General features: G+C 44.3%; 1 protein-coding gene across 2 annotated transcripts; it reads right to left on the bottom strand.

Annotated features, from left to right (window-relative positions):
* Positions 1–946: 946 nt before the first annotated feature.
* On the bottom strand, positions 947–14679 carry poc1bl (POC1 centriolar protein homolog B (Chlamydomonas), like). 2 transcript variants are annotated; one of them, XM_076106077.1, is made up of 12 exons: positions 14540–14679; positions 13737–13879; positions 11645–12092; positions 9747–9916; positions 8480–8669; positions 8172–8357; positions 7507–7624; positions 5867–6043; positions 4683–4814; positions 4104–4214; positions 2730–2882; positions 947–2614 (listed from the first exon to the last, which is right to left on the bottom strand). In XM_076106077.1, exons 3-12 carry the CDS (start codon positions 12028–12030, stop codon positions 2483–2485), a joined length of 1755 nt encoding a protein of 584 aa, XP_075962192.1. In that variant the 5' UTR covers positions 12031–12092; positions 13737–13879; positions 14540–14679; the 3' UTR covers positions 947–2482. The 2 variants fall into 2 exon arrangements, with proteins under 2 accessions (XP_075962192.1, XP_075962193.1); XM_076106078.1 differs by lacking the exon at positions 13737–13879.
* Between the last annotated feature and the right edge of the window lie 7452 nt (positions 14680–22131).

Genomic DNA, 22131 nt, shown 5'->3' with positions numbered 1-22131 from the left:
ATGCCTTTGCATGAACGTGTGCTTCCTTCAATCAGCAGAATAAGGGTTTCCCACTCAAAGACTAGACGGCTGCCTTGGAGAAGTGGATGGGACGCCACGAGTGCAGCAAAGTTTTCAAAAGCACTAAATCTGTCCTGAAAAGGAAATAAATAAGTCACACTGAAACAGGATTTGGCCAAAGGCTGTTATTAAGCAATCAAAGATGGATTTGAATGACATGAGGTCTGATTGTGTTCTGTTGTGCTGCTGCAGTATTTCAATAGAGGCTCAATCAGATAGATGAAGCCAAATGTTTTACAGATTCCGTGTTAGAGACAACTCAGAGCTGGAGAAAGAGGAATCACGTGAAGGAGATGATGAAGATTACCTTAAGCAGTCACACGAGGACAGCTGCATCAAGAGGATACAGTAGTCAACAATCACCATACTATTTATAGCATGAACACAGATCTGTGCGGCGTGAGTCTGTGCATCCGCAGCCAAATAGAACGAAGAATCTAAATAATCATGGGTTAGAATAAACAAACCGTATGTTTAATGCACTGTACATTGCTGCTTACAGTGACGAATCATTATCTGAAACCACGGACAGAAAACAATGTGGACAATGAAAGCCAGTGAAAGGACTATTGGCTGCCTTCAGTAGTCAGTGTTATTCGCTTTTCTACCAGTAGGTGGTGCCAAATGACTGAATACTGAAATCCCAGTCTGAGTGGAAGGAGCACTGAGATGCTGTGGCAGATTTTGTTTTAAATGCCAGTCTTTAGTAAATGAACACATCCGTTTCATGTTGTCGTTGACGCTTCCACACAATGAACAGGTAATGAACAGCTTAGTTTTCTCTTTTGCTGTGTGTGGCATCGCTTGCACCAGCGAACAAGATAAAAGACGTTTGCTGTCGCATTACTGCGCTGAGATAGAAACAAAGAAAGCGACACTGTGCATCTGTGGTTAGTTTTTTTTTATTCTCTCAATCATCCTAACAGCTTTTATCATCATTTCAACATCCATCCCATTTCCAGTCACCCTCTTCTTCATATCAAATAATCATTATCTTCCCCATCCCTTTTGCATTATCAGTAGTTTTAAAAAGGTGCACTGTCCCACTTTGGTCGCTTAAAACAAACATTATTTACAAAGGTAACACCAAACAGGCGTCATGGTACATGTTCACCTCCTGTATCCACTGACTAGTATGAATGTCTCGTTTTCATGATTTCAAAAAGGACCACAGACGCCAAACAGCGATAAGCAGTCTTCGGCAAATTCAGCTGCAATTTCGACAAACATTTCCACAACAGTAACTATGAACCTCGTGGTCATTGAATCTCAGCAGAAAAACCAACAGGAGTGTTTTATGGACGCTGCTTCAAGTACGGTTTACACACAGGAGTCTTAAAACAGTCCGGCACTGGCAAGTGGAGCGATTGAATTAAAAATGTCTCTCCCCTTTTAAGGGTTTTTGTGTCAAAATAAAAATCAAATGCATCAAGCCAGCGTTTTAGTTTTTAGCATTTAAACACATTTCTTAATACATTCGACATTCTCTGGCACATTTCATCTCGGTAAAAAACTGGTTTTTTTGACAACCTTTCAAGGCACAGTGACAGATGAGTTTAGAGGGTCTTCTTGATTTTACACAACAGGGAAGAATAGATATAAAAAAAAAAAACATTCCTGTCATCCCACTAAGCCCTCTGGGGCAAATTGCACTTAGTACAAATGCTTAACGAATGCTTCAGGTCTTGTCCGGGCAGCATTCTACCATGGAACTGGCTCCGCAGACACGAGATAGAATTGAGACGCGGCCTAGTGTGACCGCAGCGCTCTCTTCCCCCGTTTCCCCCTCACATGATGAAGCATGTCGGGAAGTAGCTGGTTTGTGGCTGAATGCTGCTGACCGTACATTCCTGGCACGTCTTCTCTGAGCAGCCCGTCTTTAAAACTGTTTTTTTTTGACAACTTCACAAACATTATTTATTCAACAACAATAATTCATCTTAATTGCACATCAAGGTAACATTCCGTAGTGCAGCGTGATTTTGCGTGTCGTTTTTTTTCTAGAAAATGCGTCGGCCTCCTTGAAAGACACTTCTTCGTGTGCTGGGACAGTCGAATCAGTTCAACTGCTTTCAAGTTGTTGCATTAGAGACAATAAGGACACTTCAGATGTGCCCTTCACTCCATTTTGGTTGCAGAGGCACTTGGATGAAGCAACATAAAAAAAGTAAAAGTCACTAGTTCAGGCAGTCAAAATAAGCCTCGCCTTGCAATTCTCATTCATTCTGCCACGATCTGCACTTATTCAGTCACTCAAACGGGTACAAAAGCTCTGAATTGGGCGACTCATTGGCTTAAAGTGACTGTTTCACCACTTTTCATTTGCTCAGCCATCCCCGCTGGAGGACATCCTCTGTAGTTAATTGCACTATGGTGAACGAAGGTCACTTGAGGTTCCCTGCTACTTCCTTACTTCCTCCTCCTACCACTCAAACTTCCACTGCTGGTTTTTGTCTCCTGGGGTGCACCGCCTCATCTGGGTGTCCGTGCGGCCCTCTGCTGTGCGGTAGGCTGTCACGCACATGTCGGAGTGAGGGTGGTAGATGGTCCCGTCCTGACAGGTTTGAAGGAGAACGTTTAGAATACAGGTAGGATAGTTTGTGCGTGTGAGGTTTAGTCTTGAGGAACAACGGGTACTTGTGCGTATGTGTGAGAGTGTGAACCCCTACCGTTCTGAAGTCCCAGGTGATACTGGGAGGTTTGAGCTCTCCGTCACTGGGGCAGTGACTCATACTGATGGAGGTCTGTCCCTCGGTCACTTCGGCACACAGCTCTGTCACCGAGTTGAAACGGATCTCCTTTTGAGTCGTGTATTCAAAGTACTGGAGCAGAAGAAAAGACCTGGTTTATGTGGGTTATTTGCTCTGCACATACAGCATGAATATGTGCGTGGTTGTGTATCTTTGCCATGAAAAGGAAACTACTTTGGAAAGAAACCAAACTGCAGAAACAGCAGTGCCTGAGAGTGAAGCTCCACCTCCTTTCGAATTGTTTTGGTGCATTCTCTCCTTCTACTTTAAAGGCTTAATCTTAATACAAAAAAAAGAGAGATTAAACAGCACAATAGTGCTCTCTGCCATGTTTTCTCCTACCAGGATTACACGATGCTGTCCTGTTATGCTGCTGTGGGATCAAGTCCTCACTGAGCCACCATTGCATGGCGTGTCATGGTGTCCGTCAAGGCGTCTCATCAGTAAAGACGGGGCCTTGGCCCTCTCAATCAACCAGACGTGAACACAAACCCAACTCTCCCCTCGGGACAAAAGATGCAACACTCCCCGGGCTTCCCGTTAAACGGCGGGTCAAGTAATCAATCTTCCCTCATCCTTCTCATACATCTTTCAGGTGCAACAGGGCCCATAATGGTCGTTCCTAATAAAAGACTCACTCAGGCCCCCCCCCCCGTGTCTGGCTTTAAACTTATTTACTCAGGCCGTGCCATTGATTCTGCCGACGAGGCTCATGTGTCTCTTAAATGGAACTTGGTTGTTGTGTGGGCCGGGGAATGAGGAGCGGGAGGGAGGCGATGAAGGGCCTTCGAGGCTTTTGTTTCAGCGGGGAGCCATCCAAACATTGATTTTCAGTCACACGTGGTGCTTTTTCTGTGACTGGGGACACCTGATGCGGGCGCATCAGCAGGGTAAGCAGAGATATCAAGCAGATTCACGGAGAGGAGCCCTGCCTATTGTCGGACTCCTACATTAAATATACATTCTCACAGACAAATAATCTGCTGGTTGCTAAACCATCCGTCACTGGAGTTGGCAGGCATTCGGTTTAAAAGTACCTTTGATTCAATTGTCCCAATATTGGGGGTCTATGTGGGTGCAATTCCACACTCTTTTTTTCTTCGTGGTGAACACACCAGCAGAGAGCAATTTCCCTTTGTGAATGAACTGTGGCAGCTCGTTTTTTTAAGGGTTAGAAGAGAGCGTTGACATTTCAAGTCGCATCTCCCACTGGGCCAGGAGATTGTGACAAGAGAGAATAAAGGTGCATGAGAGGGAGGGAGCAAGACGAAGTAAACCAAGCGCAAAATGTACCTGGTTGCCTCCCTGGCCGTGGCAGCCAAACAGAGAGAGGTGGGCACCTGTGGGATTGTGCTCTGGGGAGTTGTAGTCCAGGCACTCCGTGTTTACTCCTAAACTTCGCACCTGGCAGGAGGAGAACAATACATTTGAGAAAACGCCGTAGTTTCAGGTTACGTCATTGGTGCGTCCGTACAAATGATTGCTAACAATACCATTCCAGATATTTGAGCAATGCCATGGTTACGTGGAACATGCGACCGCACAGTTGTTACGGTGAAACAAGTGGCAACATGGCAAAGATCTATGAATGGACAATGGAATACTCCACCAGGTGACTGGATCTTTATGGCTTTCAAAGCACTTTGTCTGAGTGCAGCCTTCTCACTTTCAGCAGGACTTTCCCCCATGTCCTGACCCACGCTAACACCCAATTCAGAAATAAATGGAACAAAGAAAGCAAGATACAACTGTAATGCCTTTTCTTCTTGACTTCCGTAACTAGGCTGATCTGCGATTAGTGTGAATGAAACGCTGACGCTGCACTGCGATTGTAACAGGACAAATAATGGACCACTGATAGCAGACACTCACAGCCCCGTGCCAGCCCTCCTTGTCCTCAGGAACATGGAGTTCCGGGTAGATATTCTTCAGATACCAGTCAAAGCTGTTGCATGTCAGCCTCTCCCTCAGCAGCAGCCGCTCCGAGATATCCCCATAGGTCTCCTGGAAAGTCAGCACACAATGAATAATAAGTCATGGTTCACGAAGCGAGAGAGGAGGCCAAAGGTTATTGAGAACACGGACAACATCATTTCATCTCTACCCTTTGACTTTTATTTATTACAAAACACACTGTTCGTTTGTGGCACATGCAGCATTTTGTGATCTATTTGAAGCCGGTAAAACTAAACAGTCACACCTTAAAAGTACATTTTTACATCCTGGATATGTCGTCTACACCAGGACATCAAGAAGCAATATCAGATCGCTGTGTTTGCTGAGGTGGGGAACTCCTTAAGGCATCCAAAGTCCAGAGCATTCAAACACCCTTACACCTTTGCGCTGCCTGAGGGTGGAATGTAACTACGGGAACACTACTTCAGTCACTAACTTTCAGAATACAGAGAATATTTTGCTGACATAAACAATTGAGGAATTCAGTTGTTTTTTTTAAACAAACAAATAAGATTTGAATCCTCTGGGAAAACTTATTCTACAATAAATAAATCTCCGTGCACGTATCTCACACATACGTATGAGCGCGTCAGACAGCGTTTCATCATTTGTTGACACCTAGACAGGTGAATCGTATCATATCAAACATCTAAATCTAAAGTCCATATTACAGTTTTTTGGCGATTTCTTACACACTTGCGGAATTCGGCTCATTGTTTCAAAACTCTACCAACAAGCCAAATAAGACCACATCACAAGCAACGTCATCCCTTGTCCCCCTCTTCTCTCTCTCTCAAACGTGTTTGTCTCATGTAAGAAAAAGTGTGTTATGTTTTTGCAAGACGTGTGTTTGCAAACTTCTGGTGCATTTGTTTAAGTCGTGTTTACAAAAGTTACGGTTCTGATGCTTTTGTGTAAGCTTTCACTTTCAGTGGGTAAGCAATCGCGAAAAAAGCTCAGCGCCACGACAATCTGTGTGTCCAAATATGATCAAGAGAGTATTTTTAGGTGAGCTTCCTGCATTCCTCACAGCAGCATCACAGCGTCTAGCTGGACAGACTGTTCAGAAACGTGGTTCCTTTAAGTCCTAGCTGTCCTACCCTTCTGGCTGGGGGATTCCGGTTGTAGAAGTGCTGTTTATAGGAGTCCATCCAAACCTCCGCAGCTCGTACGGTATTCTGGAGGAAGTTGGGCCGTGCATAAGGGGCCTTTTTGGGGAACACATGGCCCACGTGAGAGCAGGGGTGAATCTCCAGGCTGCCCCCGCACTGCCACACCTGGGGGGGGGGGGGGGTTAAACACATGGCATGCAATTAGGAGATCATTTTTTGTTTCCTTTAACATCATAACCGTCATGGAAAACAAATATTGTGTGGTTAAATAATCCCCCAGAGCAGCTTTATCAAACTCTTTCTGTTCAGTTGATATTTATATAACCACTACAAGATAAAATATCAATAAATAGAGAATAATGGATATAGATACCAGCATATATTGTACGTCATTGTTCCACATGGGCTCTTACAATAAAGTCCACACAGAGAATCAGCAGTTACACAGATCATTAACCAAGTAGTTCATTGTCTACACCATGTTGTACACCATGTGTGATATGAACTGACAACTCGTGAACTTTGGCACTTAAATGTACCGCTGGTGCTTATCACTTTGTCTGTCATTCAAGTTTGAATTACCTGCCAATAAACTAGCAGGCAAAATGTGTAAATATGAATTAGGACCTTTTTGACATGAGTCATTTGCAGTAGATCTGCTCGATGGGTGTTGAACAGTGTGACTGATGCAATGCCAGAAATCCTTTCTGAATGCCAAACAAAGCTTCCTACCTCCAGCCCCACTCTGTCTTCCTGAGTCAGGAGGCTGCATTTTAAGAACAGCTTGGATTTATGCTATAAATTTGCATTGTATAATTGCCTGATCTTCCAAGGGTGGAAAAACAAAAAGGAAAAACAGACAACACCTTTAAAAGAATGAAAGGTTGTTAACACGCTGTTTGTTACCACTTGAAGCTATGAGCTATGTTCCAATCAAACAAAGCTAAATCATGATCATATATCCACAGCCAAGCAGCCATTGCATGACAGTCCCCTCCATCTTAATTCACCCAGCATTTTACCCCGCACCATATATATTTTTATTTTAGCACTCAGGGTTGAAAACCAATTCACTGAACATAAATTATGTATGGCAAAAAGTCCCAGCGAGGGGAATTTTTATTTCCACATGCATAACACATCACTCAGGTGAACGGCCCATTCACACTGAAACCACACACACGCTATAAATCATGCACACACACCATTTGCATTGCCTTCCTTTGACTCCTGCTACAAACTCACACACACACACGAAAATCGGGGCCAACTTGATTGACGCAAACAAGTGTAAAGCGACACCAATGTCACAACAAGGTATCAGCCGGTATCAGGGTGTAGTTTCAGATGGCTGACTGTGATCTGACACCGACATGTGTCTCTCTCACTCCAACTACCCACCAACTGTCAACTGTTAGATGGCTGAATGGAAGGATCAGGGGCATTACCCTATTAAAAAAATAAATCAACCTCATTGATGTCTCTTTCTGCTCTTTGTCACAGTAACAAACGCGCTGAGTCAGTGGATGTTCTGTCTGTCTGTCTGTGAGAAAGAGATTGCGGTGAGAAAGCTAGATTAAAGCTAGTGGCATCGCAGTAGTAGTGACTCTGTGGAGAACTGAACTCACCCTGAAGGAGAGCTCCAGGTTTTCTCCTCCCCACACCTCCATGCCCATGTCGTATGTGCCCAGGTGCTCAAAGTAGGCCTTGCTCACAGCAAACAAACCACCCGCCATTGTCGGAGACCTGGTAGAAACAGAGAAAAATAAGGTGACGGCATAACGGTCATTTTCAATCCTACCTTCCCTTCCACAGAAAATAATTTAGTCATTTTTAGTCTTTTTAATCCCTAGCTTATTTAGTTACTCAACTGTCTAATACACCGCCTTAAGACGGTGTGAACCACCTTCTTTGTTCAAATAAGCCTTTAACTACACCTGCACATCACAGTTGGGGTGTGATCATTGGCACAACAGACCAGACAGACAGAATTCAACCTTACACAGAAGTCAATGCAGCCTTTCCTCCAAACAACACTGTGTGTGAAGTTGCTATTTAAAAAGTAGCGGCTGCCACGAAGGCAGGGTGAATAAAGAGGTTATGGATTGCATGACGTGTTTTCAGTGTGGGCTGGTTGACTAATCAACTAATTTAAATGTAAGTGGAAATGTAGAAAGTAAGTAACACGGTAAGAGAACACGTAGTGACAAATTAGCAGTGAAAGGTGTTTAACAAGCTAATCTTATAAAGTGACCTCCGTGAGATCAGAGCTGGTGAAGTATCATGACATCACCTGATGGGCTCGATGCGAGACTTGCGCCTCTTGCGTTCCACTTCGGGGACTGAGTGCCACTGAAAGGTGAGTCTCCAGTCGAAACCTCCGATCATCGGCTCGTCTGTTTGCATGTAAAACTCAAAGGTGTTCCAGTCGATGGTGTCGATCACGGGGCACACAATGGTACTGGCATTCTCGCCGATCCTAACCGCAACGCATGGCCAATAACATGCAGGAAACAGGGAGAAAATACATATACATCTCTGGTTTAGTATTTGGTTTTGATTTCCAGAAAGCTCTTACTCGTCTAATTTTGTTGAACCCACCTTTCCAGCAGAGGCTCAATCCAACCGGGGACACACTCACAGTGGCAATCCAGAAACGTCAGAACGTCCCCGGTAGCGTAGGTGGCCCCAATGAGCCGGGCCCGGACCAGACCCTCCCTTTTTTTGGTGCGGATGAGCCGCACGCGGTCCAGATTACTGATGTAGTCAGCTAGTTGGGATTTCAGGTAGCCTATTGTTTTTCATAACAAACACACACATAATCAGAATTTGTAACATTAAAGTTATAATATTCAGTCTGTCTGTGTGTGTGTGTGTGTGTGTGTGTGTGTGTGTGTGTGTGTGTGTCTGTGTGTCTGCAGTAGGTGTTCTGGTTGGGCATGTCTAGCATGGTCAGGGCAGTCAGAGGAGAGGAAACGATGTCAAGGCAGCTCAGTGCACACTGATCATTATGGTGTAATGCCTCCGATAGACTAGCTGGGACTTTATACTGACTCCATTAAGACAGACGGACGGACAGAAAGCTACTCCTGTATCCAGTTTTTTGAGACCAAGCAGCATCATTCACAGAGTTTTCTAATTTGAGGCAGTGAGACGCAGTTGAAAGCTCAGAAAAGCTAGTAAGTAGACCTTTGAGTTGAACCTATGTTAGACCATAGAAAGAATATTACTATGTTCAACACTCAGGAATGTTGTGCAGTACTTCTCGTTTTTGCCTTCTTGTCTTTTAATTTAAAAGAAAATGGCCCGAATATAACAGCCTGCAATTACAAGAAACCCTCACATTAAACAAGCAGAGGCTAGAGCAGGGAAATTACAGGAATAATTTGCAATTAGTTTGCAAAGAATTTTCTCATTCCAAATAATGATTGTAGTAGAAATCCCTGCATTGTTATCTTCAAAAAAAAATAGCAGGAAAAACAAAGCAAACCACTTCCAGTATGGCTTGAAGTAAGGCTACACCTTATTTCATCAACAACAGGAATGTGTCCAGACTAGTTCTGTAGTTCTGTAGTAGCTTTATGAATATATCCAGAGTAATTATCTATTCACTGCTCCAGAGATAGCCTCCTTATTCTATATATAGCAGAGTCCTGCTCGACTCCTTCTCTTTTACGCCGTCATTGTGAAGAAAGCACGACTGAGGTTTGGTTTTTCCGCTTCACTTAACGAGCGCTCCTCTTTGTTTCTGAGCTTCAAAGACGTTGGTTTTCTTCCTGCCAGTTTTATTTTTTACAGACAAGAGAAAGGAAGTAAAGTAAAGTAAAGAAAAAGTAATTTGTTGATTTATCAGTGCAGAGTGTCGGACCTCGGTCACTGTAGTCGTCAATGAGGATGATCTCTCTCAGCAGGATGGCGGGCGTGGCCTCCAGCACGCTGTGCACCGTCCTCAGCAGGGTGGACCAGGCCTCGTTGTAGAAGGCGATGACCACGGAGGTCGTGGGTAAACGCCGGTAGTCAAACTTCTTATTTCGGCATCTGAGGTATGTTTGGGCGTGTGGGTGGGGGAGAAGAGACGGAGTTGACTTAAGCAACAGTACACATGTACAGTACGAATGTGGCAGCATCCTAAAAGGAACTCGTACACAAGCAAGAAATTATTTTTTTTCAGCAAGTGTTGTGGGGGGGGGGGGGGGGTATCTGGTCTTAATCCAGATGGCAGTCATTAAAACAATAAAGAGGCTCAGAAATATGGACGGGGGAGGGGGGGGGGGGGGGGGGGGGGGGTTATCACACCAGCGAGCAACATACCACAGCAGTGCTCTGGGGGAGACCACGGACAGTTGAGCAAACAAGAGACGAAAAGAGACGGAACGGAGAGAGGGGACATGGGGGGGGGGGGTACAGTACTGGATGGAAATCAGAGTGAGAAACTGTCAACTAAGAACTTGAGGGAATGAGCACTAAAGGAGACACGAGGGAGAGGACAAACACGAGAAAATGTGTCCAGGCATTAGTCGCGACCAATCAAATAAGCGAGAGTTTCATGTCACAAAGCCTGCTCCCGGGAGGGAACTAATGTAATTATGGAGTAGGTGCAGCGCTGCACACCGCCCTAAAAATAAATGAGACAGGCGCTACACATGTGCTTACATTGCTGCTAGGCATGAAGCCAAACAGAAACGGTAGCACTTCTGGGACAGCTTGACGGATTCACCATCCGTTAACTGAATGGACGCGATCCACAAATCTCACTTTATGGATAACAGCCCATAATGACAGACTGTCAATTCTATGCTGATCAATCACACCTCAGCTCCATGTGTGTAGTTAGAAAAACTGCACAGCACCTCTTCCCCGCTCAAAACTGTCACTCTGCCAGCGCAAATACCCGTCATGCATGTCATAACAGTGCCTCCAGCTCAGTGACTTTTTTAAATCTCCACAGAATGCCGCGACAGAATGCGATGACGCTGGAGGAGCGATAAAAAGATATCTCTCGTTTGAACGTTATCTTTGCATAAGCGCAGCGTTTTGGCTTTTCACCTTCCTCGCAGTTTCCTCAGCACCAGGAAGAAGATTAAAAGCATCATCTCAGACTACCTTTGGATATGCAGGCGTCTCGCTGGTGAAAATGGTTTTATTCCCGTTTTCACCGGGGCAAGATTCATTTCTCCGTGTCCGTAGTTTTAATTCCAAATTTAGAAGATTTAGCATGACAGTAATGGGGTGAAATGTATCCTTTGATGGTATCAAAAGGACTGCTAAAGAGACTACGGGCTGAACTGGGACACTCCAATTCCATGACTTTTACATACATGATGGTTGTCTCCACATCTGGGTTTCATTCGGATGGGGAGCCAGTACGGCAGAAGGAGAAGCAGAAGCTATTAATAAAAGACATCGTGCTTCGTGTGTCATCACAGAGGCTGAGTTGGGAATAGCTGCGGACAACAATTGTGGATGGAAAAAAAAAATAATTCCATTCAGGCAGAGAGCTATTTACACCAGCTTCAAAAGGCCCCGCGATGCATCCCGACATCTTTCATCCTTGTTTCTAACTGTCAGTGGAAAACTGTTCCCAGTAAAGAGCTCAACTTAATCTCTATCGAGTAATATATCCCTGACACAGTTGTAGCATAGTTATCAGCTCCATGCAGCTTTCAAGGACAGATATATATTATATATATGGTAGAATATCAAATAGAATAGAATAGAAAATACCAAGCAATAAAGGAAGAATTACTGCCTTTTTGCTCTACTCACTCATTCATCCTGTGGTCCTGGATGTGCCGATGGAGGGAGATCTTGTCACTGACATAGATATTGATCGCATAGCTCTCCACGCTGTCCTGCTCCTGTTTCTTTTCCTCGTCGCCGAGGTTGAGGTGTGTGGCCCGACCCATCTCCCCCGGTGCATTGTGGTCCGGTGGCGGCTTAACGTAGAGGGGCCTCGCCAGCTGCCCGTACGCCCCGGACTCCTCCAGGGAGAGCTGCCTCGCCACGACATCGCGGCCCTCGTCTTCCTGCTCTGGGGAGGAAGAGGAGGGGAACGAGGAGCGCTCTAACAGAAGGTAGCCCAGCCACAGCACCCAGAGCAGGAAGCCAGCCTTGGCCAGCACGCCGAGTTTTTGAGAGCAACGGCCCCTCATGACGGAAAGCCAGGGGGGGGGGGGGGGGGGGGCACCGCGACCGGCTGAGCTTCAGGGGCGCTCTGGAGAACACAAAGAGTCAAAAACACGATCATTATGATTTTTAAGAGGGAAGGAAGAGTGTAAGTACTGTGAGAAAAATCTTTACAAGTTACGGCCACTGACAGGAGGAGATTTACAAGATTGAACTCTGTAATCAAAGCTCTTTCCATTTGGAATGAGGTTTAATCAGGAGACAAACCCATCCACCACTAAGTGAAGTTACTCACCTAAACACTTACGCACAAGTAAAATAGGTGCTTGCCTGTGAATTTGCAAGTGCCCCCCCGAGGGCACCGCTCCAGTAGAGCGGACCAGTAGTAATCAACACCGACGGCATAAATATAATTGCATGCTCGGGGCTGCATTAGGATGCTCATCAAATGCAAATTGCAAAGATGGAAGAGGCTAAATGATAGGCCTTAGCATACATTAATGCGCTGAATAAATTGAGTGTGCGACACGCACTCCGATGAGAGATGCGCTGACCTGATGAACTTCATTACAGCGGTGCCGGGTTTTTACCCAAAACTGTGCTGCTGCACATTTCCAAAAATCTGGGTGGAATATCTGCACGTGGATGGCTCCCTGTTTGGCTGAATTACAGGATTAGTTTGTGTTTGTAGGTTCAACCAAGGCTTCCGTTTAGACATATATGTGTGTGTGTGTGTGTGTGTGTGTGACAGATCAGCTTAGCGCGCCACGACAAACAGCTAAAAACACACCACTTAGCCATGTCGACACTCAACTGAATGTAATCACATAATTGTGTTGCATTAATATTAGATCAGGGTGCCATATACAGCAGTGCCAGATGGGTTTAGCACGCACGCACACACACACACACATAGCTTTCTCTTCCTCACACCAGAGCACAATGATTTCCGAGAGAAAACACTCAAATAAAAGGTGCGCTGTGTGAAAGTCTATAGATCTGTGGTACAGAATCAGAGGAAACTGAAATTTCCACTGAGAGTCCTTCAAGGTGGCAGCACAGCCCCTTTCACTCCCGCCTGGGCCCTGGCCAGAGGACTCAGGAGTCCTGCTGAGTTTACAAAATGGAGACGCCGGAGGACAAAAACCTCCTTTTATTGGCGATCCATCACACCTTCCACTCTCTCTGAATCCGATAGCCTTACTGGGGAGCCGTTTTTTGGAGGGACAGAGGCCTACGATTCATCTTAAATCCTGCTCCACTTCTTTTTGGGCTAAGAGGGAATGAAACAAACAGTGGGCAAGGGACACGATTTGCATTTAGCCTCACAAGCTGCAATCTGTGATGCGTGTTTCAGCCTGTCACGCTAAGAGGACTTTAAAAAGAGAGAGTAATGCAAAAGGATGGGTCAACTGTGGTACAGTTGGAGGAAATAAACCAGGCTTGACTTGATTCTCTTGAGGGTTAATTATGTGGCACATGAGAGAGACTCCAGTGCTCTCCGCAGTAAATCCTGGAATGAACATCATGCGTGTACGATGCATTGGCTCATTTCCATCAAGGGAGAAGGACAAATATCCAGCGGAACAGGTCACGATAACAACAGCTGAAAGGAAAAGCTCCACTCCCTCAAAACCTGTTTGTAAAGGAGCCGTGAGAGAGGATCACTGACTCCTCTCAACGACACAAACATCTCTTCACTGCTTACATTATATCTGTATACAATACCGACCGCAGTGTGTTTTAAAGGAGCCAGGCTGTGAGGAGGGAGTTGAGGGATGAAGGGCTTCATTTAAAAAGCTGGGTTTGACTTGTATTTCTCATCGCAATGTCTCCGACACACTTCCAAGTGAATCCAAACAGACTTGAACTGTGCTGTGAAAACAGAGAGACAAATTCTCTTATCTTCTCTGTACTTGAGCAGATGGGATGACAAAAAAATAAATAAACGCTCCACTTGAAAGCAAAAGTAAAACTAGTGTAGTGAATGAAATGTCAGCCTATGGATCTCTAGTGATCTCACTGTTGTCTTAAGAAGATTATCTTTTCGAGTTCGTGGGGGGGGGGTAAAAAGGAGTTTCCACAGGTGTGAGGAGGAAGAGCTTCAAGAGACAAGTCACGTGAATAGCTGCAGTCAAAAGGACTGAAGGTCAGCAACAGGTCCCCTCGTCTGACGCGTTAAAGATAACAAGATGTTTTATAGCTCTCAATCAACGTCGCGTGAAACATGCAGATTAGCCCAGTCGTGACTAGAATAATCACATATCAACTTTTTTTTAAAGCCATCATTAGCTAACGCTAAATAATCCTCAAGTGTTGTTTTTTAACGTCAGTATTTTTACTTCATTGTCAAAACCACAGCACCGACTAACTGTGTGACTTCACTGGTAGACAAGCGAGGAAGTCCAGTTATTGACAGCGCTAACAAACAAACAATAGTTTGAACACAATGTACGCGACAGTGACCCGGTACAAAAGCACCATTTATCTCGAGAAAGTACGAGGTTAACGACAGCTTGTTGGAGTTTACGTTACCTTCAACACTAGTTACATGTCTCGGAGGTTGCTATGGCCGCTGTCCCGTGTTCGTCAGGCTGACTGCGGTCTTCTTCCAGTCAAACCTCTGGCTTGCAGATGTCAGCATACCCACATCCTCCTCTTCTCCACGTTGTTGGGCTTCTAACCGGTGTCAAAGCGGCACACGAAAACCATACATGTTCCGGTAAGACCTTTCAGAATAAAAACACGGCGGGGCTGGTTTAAACGTGTGATGGACACACGGTACGACAGCACAAATGTATACAACCTTACGAGGATGTATAAAGAGTGAGGGCATAAGAGTTTCGTTTACAGTAGTTTACTTCCTCTTACTGTTTCCTCAAACTAACTTCCACATACAAAAAATGGAACAACTTTATTTTATCTTACTTCCGGTATTGGTAGCATCATCTCCAATTAGCTTGACGCAGCACATTGCTAACCACTGTTAGCTGTCATCTGTCTCTGCTGTGCCTCTGGTTGTGTGTATTTGCTTGCTACTCATTTTTATTGAACTATTCAATCGTAAACTACGAAACAAAAGCATGTATTCGCGGTAACATGTAGCTTATCCTGAAAACTTCCAGACGTGAGTTTTTGATAAGTTGTAGCGTAAAGTAAACAAAAGCTGCAACAATCATTAAACAATCAATCAACAATATTAAGGATAACTTTGTGTGTGCGTGTGTGTGTGTGTGTGTATGTGTGTGTGTGTGTGTGTGTGTGTGTGTGTGTGCCTCATGGTGCCCATAGCTCACCTCACTAGTTGAAGTTCCTCCTTTAATTGATCAGTATAATCTCTAAAAACATCTGTAATTTACTAAATTATAGAGCTATAAACTGCGACATCTGTAGCATATTAATGAACTGATCGACCCTTAGTCAGTATGTTAAGGATGTCACTGTTTGTACATCATAGACACAGTTTGATTGTCAACATACTTACCGCAAAATTTGTGTTTATTTATTTTTGCCACATGTGCTCACATTGCAACACATTAGGCACAACCCTAAATGTTATTTTTTACAGAACATAGATACATTTAACTGGGATCAAAGGCTTTAAAGAAGGAATTAAGTTCATGCACTAGATTGATTTGTGTGATGCATCAGGTAAATGAAGCATGAGACATTTCTTTTCTTAGACTTGCATTTGGATGAGGCACGTTTGGATGAGTTTCAGATTTTTCCGCTTTCAGAATATATTATTTAGGGAGAGCGGTTAAATCATGTAGCTTTACTTGAGGTCGGGATGGATTTGACAAAATTGAAGTGTCACAAAGTGTCTTAAATCCCGTCGTGATGTTCACAAGAACGTTGAAAGGATCTATTGGTTCACCGCATGAATGGACAATGTGCCACATGCTCCTACACAAACAGACCTTCCCTCTGTGTGTTTGCCTTCATAAGCTTGGTTTGTTTTCCCATAGTCTCCATGTCCTGCTCACACCACACCACTCTTATATAGTTGTGCAGTGCACTGGTGCAGCCTGTTGTCAGGCAGACACCTGCGCCTCTTGGCAACTTGCCAATGTGCTTCATCCCTCCCTCTCTTTTCCTTCTCCTCCTCTCCTCCTTTTCTTCTCCCCAGTTGAAACAAATTGACACCTCTCTCTCTCTCTCTCTCTCTCTCTCTCTCTCTCTCTCTCTCTCTCTCTCTCTCTCTCTGTGAGACTGATGTGCCCCCATCCGGAACTAAAAACAGGATCCCATTTCCGTGATAGGGATCTGGAGCTTTCACAGCTACAAGAGGGGCTCTTGTACAGGTCTTGCATTTCAACCTTTACCCTCATTAAAACTGTTAATGAGTAGATGCAACTTGCCCTGTTTTCTCTTCATTTAAAAACCCTATTTAATCAATTTAGAATCTAGTATTGGTTTACTCTCTCCATTGTGAGGGAACAGAAGATTTGTGCATTAAACAGCTTTAAGGCTATAAAGTTGAACCACTTTGGCAAAAGAAACTTTGTTCTACTGAGTTGCTCTAAGAAAACAAGAGAAAAGCAAAAGGTTTTATTGACATCCAGAGAAATTGCAGTGTTTTTGACCCTTATGTCGAGGATCTTGATTTTTTTTGGTCAGTGGCCAACCAAGACTGTTACTATCCCTTATGATAATGCACAGTTGGACTCAGTTCAGCAGAGGTTATGATTGAGATCTCTCTCGTTTGACGGATTTAAAGAACATGAGTCAAGCGGATTGGAAGAACCACATCAGTCAGTATTTGACCCGGTGCCATAAGCAGTAGATCAGATGTAGACAGTTCAAGTGAAGAGCGCCATCTAGTGCCTGCATGGAATACATCCTATTAAATTACACCTCACACAGCATTGGAGTCGTGACTTACCACTTTAATGGGGGAAAAAAAAAAAAAATCAGATCCAAGCTGCAGAAGTGAACAAGCACAAAGGGGGTGGTGCCCTAAAATAGCATTTCAGTTAAATCCCTCTGGAGCCAATTTGGACTGAAACTGACCAGCAAAATTGCCCCGCTCCCTGTGCCTGACTCTGTCTCCCTTCCCACTCTGCTGCAATATAAGAAGACAAATGAAATACTTAAGTTAAGCGAAACATCTGTGCCTATCTTTGAGTAGACAATAACTCAGGGTCCTCTAATCTTTTTGGATGAAGGGTTTATATCTTGAGCTGGAAAACCAGCTCACAACAATCTCACTTTGGGAGATTTTTATGTGTTTGTGTCGCGCTGATGAATGCCGGGTTTATTTGAGTAAGTCATGCAACCTCTAAAATAAAAAGCACAGAGCCGTCGAGTTTGTCAAACGACTAATATACTGCTGGGGGTTTTGTTGGTTATGTGTCTTTCCTTACCTGCTGCGAGGGTCTTAGAACAGAGGGTGTTGTATGCTGTACAGATTGTCAATCCCATGAGGTAATTTTGTGATTTGTGGTATCGAGCAATGTAGCTAACAGAGACTTAAATTGATGCAAGGAGTGTGTGTCTTCTCTACATCTCTATTCAATTACAGCTCTATTCACATCTGAACTGACTTATGGGCCAATGATTTCATTAGCTGGTTGTCCTTTGTGCTTGATGTTCATTTACTCTGTCCGTGCAATAAATCATAGCGAATAGAGGTCACATTGTGGGTCCAGGCGCTTTTAATTTAATGGAGATGGATTCCGGCCCACACTCTCCCTCAGCTTATTAGCTCCCGATAGAGCAGAAGACACACTGACCTCCATCCATAAGGCCTGAATATGGTTATCAATTAGTGATTCTGATAGTGAAGGTTAGGCCTCTTTTACGACCGTGGTCACGATATGAGGGAACGGCCTGTTGTTACATAGACCGCTCAGATCTCACTCGTTGAACTACGTGTCCCTAAACTGACAGGTGTGCATTATGCTCACAGTGCTGGTTAATATTTTACATTTTATCCCTCAGAGAGGGCGGCAAGTCTGCAGTCTGTTTTGGGAGTGGGTGTATACATGAGTGGTTTAGACTGTGCACAGGGAGAGAGAAAGGGACAGTGAAAATGTTCTGGATAAACAAGAAAAAAAGCACATTTTCTGTCTTTATGGTCAAAAGGGCATGATAGATAAAAAAAAAAGAAGAAATAACCATCCATTCTGCTGTCTATCTGACACTTTTCACCTTGAAAGGACAGTTGTGCACATTCTTTTCTACGTGTTGAATGGTCACAGATAAGACGATTCTGTGCCAGAGACTGCTGCTGCTGCTGCTGTGTATTTGTTTGTGTGTGTTCCTAACTTTCTAGACTAAAGACTAGTTAATTGGTGACGGCTTGTCCACTTGGAGGCAAAAGCTTTGTCTCCATTTAAGAAAAAGCTGATATTTGGATCATTGGTTGAGATTAGGCTTCGGCAAGTCGTGGTTATGGTTTAGGGTAAGCTCCAGGAAATTAATGTAAGTCAATATAATGTCCAACAAGACACACAGACACTCACACACCTCCACACACACAAACTTGTATGTGTGGGAGTGACATTTCAATCAATCTGAGCTTGTGGTGCTTTTTGGAGCACAGTTTTGCAATTTTGTTGTATTTACAGAAATTGGCTAAAGAATAAATTCCAATTCCAATATAGCAAAACTGTAATCGGACAGAAATCCTTGACATTGGCCGCCCCCACTTCAAACCACTCAGAAATGCCCACACAAAACAACACAGACAGAAGTCTCTTAATTGAAATAACCAAAAACATTCTTACTTTGGCGAAACATTTTGTACTCATGTAGGATCTTGTACGTTTGTACGTTTTCCTAAAGCTCAGTGAATAAAGAAATGGATCATTTTCAAAGAGGTAGTGTTATATTATTATACTATAAACACTTCATCAAACTATAAACATTTGAAGCAACTGAATCACTAGTCACTGCTGCGAGCACTGCTACAACGTTGAGTCATACTGAGATGTGCAAGTTTGCAGCCGGCAATTTAGCTGTTGTGTATTTCTGTCAAATAACTTTTATTCAGATTCAACTATAGCTATTAATGCTCTCCGTTGTTGTCACGGTGATTTGGTCTTTCTGTAGTGCTGTTAGTTGTCTACTGACATTAAAATGCAGTTTGACAGATGTTCTGTCGCAGCTAATTAGCACCTCAGCTTTGTTAGCAGTGTTCATGCTGGCTCTCTTTCACACTGTCATGATGACTGTGCTCTTCCTACAAGTCGATGAGAAGCCAAAAGATCTGTTGGAAAAAAAAAACTCCTATAATGTAATATATCAGGGTGGATTATCCTCAAAGCAGTGAAAAAACGCACATTAGAGATGTTTTTTTCCTCTTTTTTTGGATGATGCTGGGCTTTCTGCCTTAACGTTTAAAGGTTTTTAAGGCTTAGCTGCAATCTCCCTGCATGCTAATTGTGTATGGAGAAGAGTCAGATCCTTGTGGGTTGTTCTATCAAGTGGTTGCCAAAACAAGGCTGACTGTGTGTGTGTGCTTGTCTTTTTGTTGTAGTGTGTATGTTGGACGACCATCACCAAGGTTGCAGGACAAAGCGCCGTCCACTTGCTCATGCAGCTGAGGTAGACCCGGAGCCGAACGTATCATCAGCACTATAGAGCGAGGGAGGAGGAAGACGAGAGGGGAGATGAGCAGGAAAAGGGGTGAGGGAGAGGAGGGAGGAGAAGGTTTTGTGGGGGGGGAGGGGGTGTTGTCTATGTGCCAGTCAGCCCACTCAGCAGTCAGTCCTCGCCAAACAGGGGGTCCAATGGGAGTGTCTGAAACACACACACACACACACACACACACACACACACACACATCCACTTCCTCCTCACTTTTTTCCAATCTCTCATCCAGCACTAGACTCCCCGGGCCTGTCCCTCCGTCGTCCAGGCAACGCATCACATTCAGTCCAGTGAGCTCTAACTAGTTTGTTTCACTTTTGATTCACAATTGGAGCGGATGGAGAGGGGGGGGCAAGAAAGAGAAGCAAATAGAGAGAGAGAGAGAGTGGGAGGTGGACAGAAAAGGAGGAGGGTGGCATGCAAACGAAGCTGCTTCTCCAGAACCGGCAGAAAGTTCTAAGCACCAGGCAGGACGCCAGGTCAGCCCCTTTGAAACGGGTTCTGTTCAGAATAGCTATAATTGGCTCCTTCTTAAATGAGTGTGACAGCTGCGGAGGGGGTTTGTGATATAAAGCATATTTTTCTCTCTCACTCTTTTTTTCATTTGGGACATCATTTTGGTAGCAAACACCCGAAGGATTGGTAGACTGAGCCTCATTTGTAGGGAAACAGTATAATATTTGTAATTAGAAGCAAGACAGATAATCATGATGGGGAATTATCGCACAGCTGCCAAAGATAAAAGTGCATGTTTAGACTTTCAATCACGATGGTATTTGCCTTTGCGTCGCCTTCAAAGGAACTCCGACATCAGGCGAATAAGCATCTGATCATCTTTATTTCAGTTCAAAATATTTAGATCACTGGTTTAGCTGTGAAATGCAGCATGAGGGAAGTTGTTTTTCGGAGGTGGTTGGTGAAACGAATGGAATGTGTCTGCAAGGTCAAACCAATCAGCAGTTAAGTGCAGTGGAAGAGAGATTTTCAATCACTGGGTAAACACAGTTGCAATTCCCTCCATCCCATCTATGAGCACAAGCGTAAACACACACACACACACATGCGCACGAAGGTAAACAGAAACACAACCCACATCAGACACTATCAATCCAGCTGTATGAATCACAGCCATGCGGCACGGGGACCCGCAGATGGGGCCCCTGCCGAGCTTGAGCTCTGTTTGCTCCTGATAACGCTGCTGGAATTGTTCCTTTGCCACCCTTCACATTAATCAAAAGCACTGGGACAATGCAATCATTCAGCACTGGTCCCCACACTGGTGCTTTCATGGCCACTGGACTCGTAAAAACATCTTCACCCCACCAGCAGCAAATAATGTATCATCGGCGGCTGCTGGAGTCCTGCTTCCAAATGAGCGACTGGCGTCCGCCAGCGCATGACTGAGGACTTTTAATATCCTCCTTTCCGCCCCGGTTGTGACTGCCATCTCACTGCACCGGAAAATATCTTACACCTTTGTCTACCACACTTTTTAAAGATGCGTATGCTTCATTTCCATCAGGATGGGTTCAGATCATTCATTTTTCTGCAAGGTTGGATTACTGGGGGGGTGGATATCTTTTTGCTGATGAACTAAAAATGTGTTGATAATGGAATGGAAAATTGTGTCTGGACAGTAAATTAAAAGAAAACCCTTACTTTCCACCCGGCGGATCTTTTTGGAACCTGAGCACATTAAATTCACATTTCACTGATGTATTACAGTCGTTATCACTTTTATTGGTAAAGCAGACTCTGTTGAAAACACATTATCCCAGGCAGTCAGGAAATGCAGCCATTCATCACTTATGTCTTCTTAACCCGTTTTAAAGCTCTGGCCCTTTAAGGAACTCCATCATTTCTGAGTGAATCTGACAGGGTGTCAACATTTACACGTTCCTTGTCCCCATCTGCTGTGATTTCCCTCATTGAATCCTCATCGCAGCCCTTTTTTTTTTACAACAAATCAAGGATTAGTGTATGAGAATGCTTGATGGAAATCCACCCTGCAGGGGACCCCTTTACCCTTTAAAGTTTTTTGTTGGCATTCAGAATGAATGAATAAACCATAATGACAGCGTGCCGGTGGGTGCTGTGAGCTGAAAGTGAACACCTGTCACTGTCAGCAGTCTGCAGCTTCCTGCCACGGGCTGGCTGATTCACGGAAGGTCACCTTGTGTCTGTAGGACCCGAGCAAGGGTACTGGCAGCGGATAACTCAGCACTGGACTGTACTCCCGCTGAGGACAGAGAGGGGGACACTTATCATGACTGACCTATCTGCTGTCAACTGGAGATTCATTTCTCATCTTTTGAAGCTGTCCCTCTGTCCTCTGTTTCTCCTCTTCTGTCCCTGCGTCTCCCTCCCTCTGCCTCTAACATATTTGCTACCTGATTTTCACACTTCATCTCTAACTCTTTTTAGCAGTCAGACTTTATTTCTCCTTTGCTTTATTCACCTGTCTTTGTCTTTTTTTTCACTTTTGCCAATTTCTCTCTAACACACGCACGCACACACACACACACACACAC

This window comes from Anarhichas minor, unplaced genomic scaffold (genome assembly GCF_050575085.1).
Source record: "Anarhichas minor isolate MPS153535 unplaced genomic scaffold, ASM5057508v1 ptg000033l, whole genome shotgun sequence".
Lineage (NCBI taxonomy): Eukaryota > Metazoa > Chordata > Actinopteri > Perciformes > Anarhichadidae > Anarhichas > Anarhichas minor.
Note: the sequence above shows the minus strand (reverse complement) of the source record. Positions and strands in the feature narration are given on the sequence as shown.

Coding starts and splice junctions, on each gene's coding strand:
- poc1bl (XM_076106077.1), bottom strand. CDS start 12,030: ATGAGGGGCCGTTGCTCTCAAAAACTCGGCGTGCTGGCCAAGGCTGGC. Junction 4,215..4,682: donor AGGAGGGCTGGCACGGGGCT/GTGAGTGTCTGC, acceptor TCCTCCTGCCAG/GTGCGAAGTTTAGGAGTAAA. Junction 2,615..2,729: donor TCACCTGGGACTTCAGAACG/GTAGGGGTTCAC, acceptor CAAACCTGTCAG/GACGGGACCATCTACCACCC.